General features: G+C 37.1%; 1 protein-coding gene across 1 annotated transcript in view; it reads left to right on the top strand.

Moving 5' to 3' along the window:
• LOC119570039 (beta-1,3-galactosyltransferase 5-like) overlaps positions 1-10,898 on the top strand; it is a gene marked incomplete at its 3' end in the record, with an annotated part of 28,947 nt that overhangs the window by 17,353 nt on the left and 696 nt on the right. The window contains 1 exon segment of the mRNA XM_037917956.1: positions 3,701-3,792. Coding sequence (XP_037773884.1) covers positions 3,701-3,792 — 92 coding nt within the window.

Raw genomic sequence — 10,898 nt, 5'->3', positions numbered from 1 at the left:
GTATATATAATAATATTATCATCTACTCTATCTATATATCTATATATATATCTATCTATAGCTAGCTATATATATCTATTATATTTCTCTATATATTACTCTCTATCATATCTATATATATAGATATATTATCATATCATATATAATATATATATATATATCTTCTCTATATATATGTCTTTTATATATAGATATAATTATATAATATATAGATTTATAATATATATATATATATATATATAAATCTAATATCTATAGTATATATATATATATATATATATATATATTATATATCTATATTAATAATTATATGTATATATTATATATAGATTATATTATAATATATATTATGGGGGCCGCGGTGGCAAATGGTTAGAGCGTCGGACTCAAGACTGTCCACGACTGCCATCTGAGTTCGAGGGTTTCGAGTCACCGGCCGGCGCGTTGTTTTCCGTTTGGCAAGGAACTTTCACCTCGTTGCCTGCCTAGCCCTGGTGCCAGCAGCTCAAGTAAGTGCCGGGTAATTAAGGATGGGTGACTCGATAAAAAACACCGGGCGGAAGGCAATGCAGCCACCGCTCTAATTGCTAGAAAGAAATCATGGAAGCCATGTCGTCAAGGCCGTGGTGGCCGAATGGTTGAGCGTCGGACTCAAGCGGTCACGACGGAATTCTAGGGTCGAGTCACCAACCGCCGCTTGTTCCTTGGGCCGGAACTTCCCTTGATTGCTACCTAGCCACTGGGTTGCCAAGCCGCCCAATCAGTGCTGTCCCAAGCACGGATAAATAGAGAGAATGATTACCTAAAGGTACCACCGGCACTCTCGTGGAAAGAACTGGGGACCCTACCACCTACTCACGCCAGAAGCATCACAAACATGAAACTACAATTAAGTTTAATTCTGTGACCAGGCCGGCTTCAGACCTGAACCTACCGTTACAGCAGATATCTCTTCTATATATATATATATTCTATATATATATCTTAATAATTATAATATATGCCGTAATATATAAAATGTGTGTAATGTGTATTAGTATTCATATCTGCGTTATATCTATGTGTTGGTATATATATATATATAATACATACATACACAATATATATACTTATGTAATAATATATATATAGTATCTATATATGTATATATATACTATAATATATATATAATATATATGCATTTATACACATACACACACAATCATATATATATATATATATATATATCTCTATATATTATATCTATACTATATATATATATATAATTTATATACATCTGTGTGGTGTGTGTGTGTGTGTGTGTGTAGATATATAGGCCGCGTGGCCGGTGTTAGAGCATCGGTACTCAAGACTGGCACCGACGGCAATCTGAGTTCGAGGGTTCGAGTCACTGGCCGCGCGTTGTTCCCGACATGAACTTCAACCTTCGATTGCCACCTAGCCACTGTGGCCAGCCAGCCCAAGTCAAGTGGTCACAAGCCCTGATAAAATAGAGAGAATGATTATCTAAATGTAAACACCGGCACTCTCCGTGAAGAACTGGGGACCCTACCACGTACTCACTCCAAGAGCTCACTGAAACTACAATTAAGTATCATGCGTGACCCTGCCGCTCAAACTGAGCTATACCGTAAAAAAAAAAAAAAAAAAAAAAAAAAAAATATTATATATATATTATATATATAATATATATATATATATATATATATAACGTCTGTATGTCTGTCTGTTAGCTATATGTATACATCCCACACACACACACAACACACATGCCACACACACACATATATAATATATAATAGATATATGTTATATATATATATATATTATATATTATAATTATAGATGTATTATATATATTAATATATATATATTATATAAATATTATATATATAAATATATATATGTGTGTTGTGGTGTGGTGGTGTGTGTGTGTGTGTGTGTTGTGTGTGTGTTTGTATATATATATCTTTATATATATTATATATATATATATATCTAGATATTTATATATATATATGTACGTTATGTATAATAGATACGAATTTATATATATAATAATATAATATATCTAAATATCTATATCATATATATCTATATATCTTTCTTTATATACATATAGATACATATATATATTCAGACCACACACACATACACACACACACACACACACCAACACACACCCACACACACACACCCACCACACACACACACACACACACACACACACACACACACACACACAAACACACCACACACCCACACACACACACACCCACACACACCACACACACACACACACTCACACCTCACACACACAAATGCACACCCACACACACACACACACGCATAATAAAAAATATATATATTTGTATATCTTTATTTATATATATGCTAGATATATAATATCTATATATATATATATATATTATATATATAGTATATACATATATATATATATATATATATATATATATACGATGGATTATCTTGGCAAAAAGAGAGGTGTCGTGGTCAGTGATAAGAACTGACCTGTGATAGTTCTACATAAGGGAGAAAGATTCATGAATATATAGAGATTATATTCCAACCAAAATAGAAATAATTCATCCAAACGTCTCATAAGTCTATAAAACCCAACACTGGACCATGCATACGTGGTCCTTTTAAACTAAAAGGAGTGCCAGAAAGTATCAACTAGGAATACTTAGCTCCGTTGTAAAAGTTAGATAATACACCCCCCCCAAAAAAAAAAAAAAAAAAAAAAAAAAACGAAATCACACACATCCATGCCCTCATTCCCGCGGCGAGGATCCCTGTTTACGGTGCGATCAGGATCGCTCCGGAGCAGAGGGTGCTAAAAATCTCCGGTTAAATACGGGCTGCCCCACACTGATGAACCCTTGCACATATAAGAACTGAATCCGACTTACTAGTACATTACTTGAGGAACTCTCTTTCATTAAACGGGATGCTTTAGGACTTAGAAGTTAGAAGACTAGGCGAAGAACAGAAGATACTAAATGATGACACGTGCTCTATTGACAGTAAACCAAGGGGTAGGCAAGCAGGGAATTAGGGGTGGTTTTCTTAGTTCACAACGCTTAGAATAGAATATCGTGGAATCTATAGTATAGGCGAAAGAATTGCTTCAGGAACAATAATTAAACAATAGCTACAACTTAAGATTCAAGTCCTATGCTCAACCTGTAGCCAGCGTGCTGAAGAATAGAGACTTCTATGGAGAAAATGCATTTAACTAGCGAGAGAGGTAAAACCTATTTTCAATCAGGGAGACCTTAATCCAAAATAGGTAAAAAGAACAGTAGTAAAACCTGTAGTGGGGAATCATCGGAATAGCACTTAGGCATGAGACGAACATTGCTAGTCGTTTTGCGGAGGCTCGAACACTCAATCTCATGTATATATTCTTCGAAAAAAGACTAGAGTGGGAGTAGACATGGAAGTCGCCATCGGACATCAAGAACGAAATTGACTTCATAATTTCAAATGGGTGCGATATAGTAAAAAATGTGGAAGTTATTGATAAAGTAAATGTTGGCAGCAATCATAGAATGGTCAGAGGCGAGATTAAATTACACCTCAGCAGGGAAAGGAACAAACTCATACGAAAACCGCAGCCAAATTTAACTATCTTGAAGACCAGAGCGACGAAATTTAAACTTGGCATCCAAAACAGATATTTCCTACTCAGCGATGAAGATCTCAACACTGACCAAAGCAATAAACAGTTCAATGGCATAATAAAGGAAGCTGCACTTAAAGTAGGCGGTAAGAATGACAAGCAAAGCTCCGGAAGCTCTTGGTAGAGACAAAACAGTTTGTGCAAGAACGTATGGTTATGAAAGTACCATCAAACAGGGACAAAATTAAAAGAATAGAGATGTACGGAAATTCAATACTCAAAAGTAGTGGGTAGGTGGACAGAACGCTGCACATTCATGTACGTACATGAATGTGAAAGTAGGTCAGTGACCGTGACGTAATCAGTGACCTTGACGAAACCACAAACCGCAAACCACAACCAATGTCCACAACAACATAATCAATACCCGGAAATCATTAACCTACTTTCACATGTGCATTTTATGTTCGTACATGACGCATCATAAGAGAAATAATGAAACTAATGATGTTCTACAGACGAGTATCCCCTCCAATGCAGGTGACAGGTGACATAGATTAATGATCACAGCGTAACCACACAACCTTGTCGAGAGTGAAAGCAGGTTAATGATCACGAGGTAACCACCAGACCGTAGCTAATGATGACTAACACACACACCTTGCGGTTGAAAATGGTACATCATAACAGAAAGATGACCAATATCCGTAACCGAAATCATTACCCGTAGGCAGATGCTACAGATGACTCACCGCAATATTCACCATGTTTAAACTTGTACCGAGATCGAAAATTGATTCTGTTACAGACGAGGGAAACCGTCTCTCCTAATGACTGAAACTGTCAAAATCAATAATAAATAGGTCACACAGGTCTGCTAATGACCGATAATTTCTGCTCCTCTCTCACTGTACCAGAGATAAGAATACAATTATAAAAACTCGTTATACAATATATGCTTTTATTTTTGATTGTATAAACACTATACAATGCGCTCGCAACACACACACACACACACACACACACACACACACACACACACACACACACACACCCACCACCACCCTCTTCCATACCCTCCCACCCCCACCCCGCAATATTCACCATGTTTAAATTTGTACCTGGATCGAGAATTGACCCTGTTACAGACGAATGATCATCCCTCCCAATTAATCATAATCCATAAATGTCCCTCTAATGATGTCTAATACACACACCTAAAGGGTTCCTCTCACCCTCCCCTCCAAACCAACCCTCCTTCCCTTCCTTACCGCCCCTGCCCCACATTCCTCCATACCCAAAGCAATAATAGTAAGAAAAAAGAAGCAAAAAACAAATCACAAGTCCTACTTAAGGAGATAATACAGCCCTGCCACTGAAGTGCCAGTGATCACCCCTCCTAATGAATGATGCAATCATAATCCAACCAATGCAGGTGTCACTGATGACCCACTCCTCATCACCCCTCCTCCCCTCCACACCCGCCCCCAGCAATATTCTTCGTGTTTGAACTTGTACCCGGATCGAGAATTGACCCTGTTACAGACGAGTGACCACCCTCCTAATGAATGAAACTAACACAAATAACAGTCTTAAATTTTTCTATATAATGTAAAATGCGATTACCACTATTTCATAATGTTGCACCTTTCATGCTATATAAAACTAAAAGGTTTAATTACTTAATAGATTGAAAAGTCGCTGGTTTTATTCTATTTAAAGAGCATTAATAGGGTTTTCAAGGTATCTACACCAGGTCAAAGACGGGTTTCCCCCTCGTATTTACGCTAACTGAACACCTAAACAACCACCTCTTCTTGCTCAGAGGTAATGATGAAATAATCGCAAAGATTATAATCAGTATCTTTATTTTTTTACAAATGCATAATATAACAAAGGTGCAGACCTAATAAGAAATAATTCAAAAGAAATAACTTAATTTCGCAGAACGACTGATAAGCCTGCGACCTCTCTCTTCATTTTTAACGTGTTATACTAGCCGTTCTTACATCCCAAAGACATCTTCAAATAAAATATAGTTTATTGAAAAAGGATCATGAAATTCTTGTTGTGCTTTATTAGTGACTCTCAAGCTTACACACAACATACGCCAAGAGGCAATAACACAAATAACAGGCTTAAATTTCTGTGTAAATGTAAATGCGATAACCAATATTTCATACCTTTGCACGTTTCATACTTATAAAACTAAAAGGTTATTTACCTAATAGATTGGAATGACGTTGGTTTTATTCTATTTAGAGAACATTAATAGGGTTTTCAAGGTATCTACACCAGGTCAAAGACGGGTTTCCCCTTCGTATTTACACCTGAACACCTAATTATCTACCAACTAGCGTCACTAACTTGCCCATATGGATAACTATTTTAAACTTGTAACTGACTTGACAAATGGCCGTGCTACAGACAAATGATCCCCCTTCATAACCAATAACAAATAACCGCGCAAGGGAAAGACGGATAGAAGTCAGGCCAGGTAATGACCAAATTCAAGGTGTTGACCCGAAAACAGGTGATCCTTCCTTCCCTTCCTACCGCCCTGTCCCGCATTCCTCCATACCCCATTACAAACCAAATAATAGTAAGAAAAAGAAAAAAACAAACAAAATCACCAGTCACAAGCCCTGCTAAGGAGATAATACAGCTCTGCATGAAGTGTTTACAGGTGATGTGATCACACCTATAGCTAATGAGCGTGACACGATCAATATGATAGCCCGATGTCAGTTGTCGCTGACGACCCCACCTCCATCATCACTCCCCCTCCTCCCCCCATATGCCTTTATTATGACTCTCAAGCTTACACAAACACACTCCTAAGAGGAGATAACACAAATAACAGGTTTAAAGTCTCTGTGTAAATGTAAATGCGATAACCAATATTTCATACTTTGCACGTTTCATACTTATAAAACTAACAGGTTAATTACCTCCCCTCTCCGCTCGACTAAGCGCGATGCTGTATTTACCGCGAGGATGTAAAAAAATGGTGATTATAATCATAATTGGAGCTATAACATAACTTCACACAACACTAAATATGTATTGACATTGATTGACTTAGAATTGGTGATGCTTATAGCCATATCAAGCTTGGAGGTTCCTTGCGAAGAAAACATTAAATTTGATAAAACAGTAATATGTCTTTCATTAGTAGTATAAAATAGATAATTACTCATATGACAATATACAATCATCATAGTACAAACATTTGCCACAATAATTTGTCAGAATTTATAATTCCATCATTCACTCAAGTTTTGCTTCTCACTTTCCTCGCAATTATTTATTTTTTCCCATTCGCAGACAGAAATACGACGATAGCAGGGAACGATTTGCTGTCTTCCGGGCATGTCACCTCTGTCGGAAGGAGCATTCAGATTCTGATAGAGGCTTATAAGTACTAACAACCGCATCCGAGCCATTACATGCTAGTATTTTACCAAATTTCCTTATGTAAAAGTGTAATTTTTACTCTTAAATGACAAATAATGCTTACCAATGGTATCAATATATCGAGCGGAGAGGGGAGGAGGAGCAGATTTAGGAGAAGGGTGAGGCCTCGCCAACAAGATATGGCATGTTTGATAGGGAGAACAGATCGTGAGCTAGCGGAACGAGTGGGTGTGAAGAACGATGTGCTACGAAGATCAACAACCGAGGCGGAGCATTTCTAACTTTCTAGCTATCTAGAACATGGGGGTTACCTTGGTCAATGATGAAGGGGTGCGATTTCCCTGGTAGATATTCATTAACTAGAGTTCTTCACGAAAGGAGACGAGAAAAGTACTTCCATGGTGTCGCTCTATTGTTCGCCTCTTCCTCACTTCGCACGTCCATTAATGGTTTTACTCTGTCGGTGAAGTCATTATCTCGTGACAAGCAGGGGTATTCCCTGATACCTGTCTGTGGTCGTCCGTTATCTAGATATTGCCTGGAGCTTTGTCAGAGTTTAGGAAGGCATCTTTAGATAAATAAGACTTTTTGTTAAAGATGATAGCAATGCTATAACATTTTAACACTTACCATATATTTCCCAAGTCTGAAAAAACTGCTCAGTTCATATAAATTTACTTCAATAATCACCCTTGTATTTGAAAAAAAGGCATTTTGCTTTCTCCCTTATTATGAGGTAATGCGAATATTTTTTCTCCTAAACAAATGCTTTTTTACTTGTCATTTAGAAAATATTGCTTCGGTTGCGGCTTTTTCCCCTTTAGGACTGTGATTTTCAACCCTTTCTCTATAATTTACCTCCTCGACTGTATGTTGCTCGTCATATACCCCTTTACTGCCATGTAAAACAAGAATATCTAATGTAGACACCACAACAAGAAAGCACCTTTATTTTTTTATATTTTGCAAAGAACGTTTTGATTAAGAAATATAATATATAGTTGTTGATAACTCGGTTTAAGAAAAGAAAAAAAAAAAACGCATCAGTTGGAAAATCACATGCTGTCTGCTAAGATCTATCGCATCGCGGGTGTCATGTATATTTACTCCCTCTGGTAAAAGTACCCATGGTCAAAAATCTCTGCTTTAGGCTAATTTGTGTGTGTCTTTGTCCAATATGCGAACAATTATAAAAGCATTATATCATGAGGGGCAAACAAGTTATATTATTTTACCTCAATTTTTTTTTTCATATTTCATAAAAGTTCTTGGTTTTGATAAAGAGTCAATTGCTAAAAGGGGAAAATGTGTTAACAATTAATCAAAGCCTTTTTTTTTTTTTTTTGAAGATCGAAATAGTTTACATGGGTCTTTAACAGTTTTCGTCACTGCAGCAACTAGTGGCATAGTGAAAAATTATAGGTGAAGGATGTTTTCTTCATTTGGCATGCTTGTATATCAAGTTCTTCAGAAAATGTGGAAGAGGTCAAGTAGCAAGTTTTATTCAGTGTCGACTTAAAGATATTTTCTCTCTTTGTAAAAGATTTAAGAAAATATATGTATGTATTACTTAATAAGTGGTGCCTGAATGCGCAAACAATATTTGTTACCGTTGCATCGTTCTTTTTCTTCCTATATACGTGTAGCCAGGGAGGGGGAGTAAATTGCTGAAGAGCTAGTCCACTTTCTGTGCTGATATCATCATAAAACGGAGGATGTATTGTTATGCGATCTCTTATGGAAGGATACGCACGTCTGTATATAGTTATACATATGGGTCTTAAGGGAAAAACTAAATATATTTCCTAAGTTGCATTGTAGATTGTAAAACATCGAGAAATGCGGCAGGAACATTTTAGGAAATATACCGCATTGTCCCTTGAGGTTAATTAGCAAAACATAACTGAGTCAACACGTGGGACAGGTGGTGATGCTAGTTGGTAGATAATTATGTGTTCAGGCATAAATATGAGGGGGAAACCCGTCTTTGACCTGGTGTAGATACCTTGAAAACACTATTCAGGCTCTCTAAATAGAATCAGACTAGCGTCTTTTCAGTCTATTAGGTAATTAACCTGTTAGTTTTATAAGTATGAAACGTGCAAAGTATGAAATATTGGTTATCGCATTTACATTTACACAGAGACTTTAAACCTGTTATTTGTGTTATCGCCTCTTAGGACGTGTGTTTGTGTAAGCTTGAGAGTCATAATAAAGGCATATGGGGGGAGGAGGGGGAGTGATGATGGAGGTGGGGTCGTCAGCGACAACTGACATCGGGCTATCATATTGATCGTGTCACGCTCATTAGCTATAGGTGTGATCACTCACCTGTAACACTTCAGTGCAGAGCTGTATTATCTCCTTAAGCAGGGCTTGTGACTGGTGATTTGTTTGTTTTTTTCTTTTTCTTACTATTATTGGTTTGTAATGGGGTATGGAGGAATGCGGGACAGGGGCGGTAGGAAGGGAAGGAAGGATCACCTGTTTTCGGGTCAACACCTTGAATTTGGTCATTACCTGGCCTGACTTCTATCCGTCTTTCCCTTGCGCGGTTATTTGTTATTGGTTATGAAGGGGGATCATTTGTCTGTAGCACGGCCATTTGTCAAGTCAGTTACAAGTTTAAACAATAGTTATACATATGGGCAAGTAGTGACGCTAGTTGGTAGATAATTAGGTGTTCAGGTGTAAATACGAAGGGGAAACCCGTCTTTGACCTGGTGTAGATACCTTGAAAACCCTATTAATGTTCTCTAAATAGAATAAAACCAACGTCATTCCAATCTATTAGGTAAATAACCTTTTAGTTTTATAAGTATGAAACGTGCAAAGGTATGAAATATTGGTTATCGCATTTACATTTACACAGAAAATTTAAGCCTGTTATTTGTGTTATTGCCTCTTAGGGCGTATGTTTGTGTAAGCTTGAGAGTCATAATAAAGTACAACAAGAATTTCATGATCCTTTTCAATAAACTATATTTTTATTATGAAGATGTCTTTGGGATGTAAGAACGGCTAGTATAACACGTTAAAATATGAGAGGAGGTCGCAGGCTTATCAGTCGTTCTGCGAAATTAAGTTATTTCTTTTGAATTATTCTTATTAGGTCTGCACCTTTGTTATATTATGCATTTGTAAAAAAATAAAGATACTGATTATAATCTTTGCGATTATTTCATCATTACCTCTGAGCAAGAAGAGGTGGTTGTTTAGGTGTTCAGGCGTAAATACGAGGGGGAAACCCGTCTTTGACCTGGTGTAGATACCTTGAAAACCCTATTAATGCTCTCTAAATAGAATAAAACCAGCGACTTTTCAATCTATTAAGTAATTAACCTTTTAGTTTTATAAGCATGAAAGGTGCAAACATATGAAATAGTGGTAATCGCATTTTACATTTATATAGAAAATTTAAGCCTGTTATTTGTGTTAGTTTCATTCATTAGGAGGGGTGGTCACTCGTCTGTAACAGGGTCAATTCTCGATCCGGGTACAAGTTCAAACACGAAGAATATTGCGGGGGCGGGTGTGGAGGGGAGGAGGGGTGATGAGGGAGGTGGGTCATCAGTGACACCTGGCATTGGGTTGGATTATGATTGCATCATTCATTAGGAGGGGTGATCACTGGCACTTCAGTGCAGGGCTGTATTATCTTATGATGTACCATTTTCAACCGCAAGGTGTGTGTGTTAGTCATCATTAGCTGCGGTCTGGTGGTTACCTCGTGATCATTAACTGCTTTCACTTCGAAAGGTTTTGGGGGTTTCGCTGTGATCTTAATCTATTTTCCCCGTCCCCGCATTGGAGGGGGTATTTGTAGAAACAATTT

Source organism: Penaeus monodon, unplaced genomic scaffold (assembly GCF_015228065.2).
Source record: "Penaeus monodon isolate SGIC_2016 unplaced genomic scaffold, NSTDA_Pmon_1 PmonScaffold_211, whole genome shotgun sequence".
In the NCBI taxonomy this organism is placed as follows: domain Eukaryota; kingdom Metazoa; phylum Arthropoda; class Malacostraca; order Decapoda; family Penaeidae; genus Penaeus; species Penaeus monodon.
Note: the sequence above shows the minus strand (reverse complement) of the source record. Positions and strands in the feature narration are given on the sequence as shown.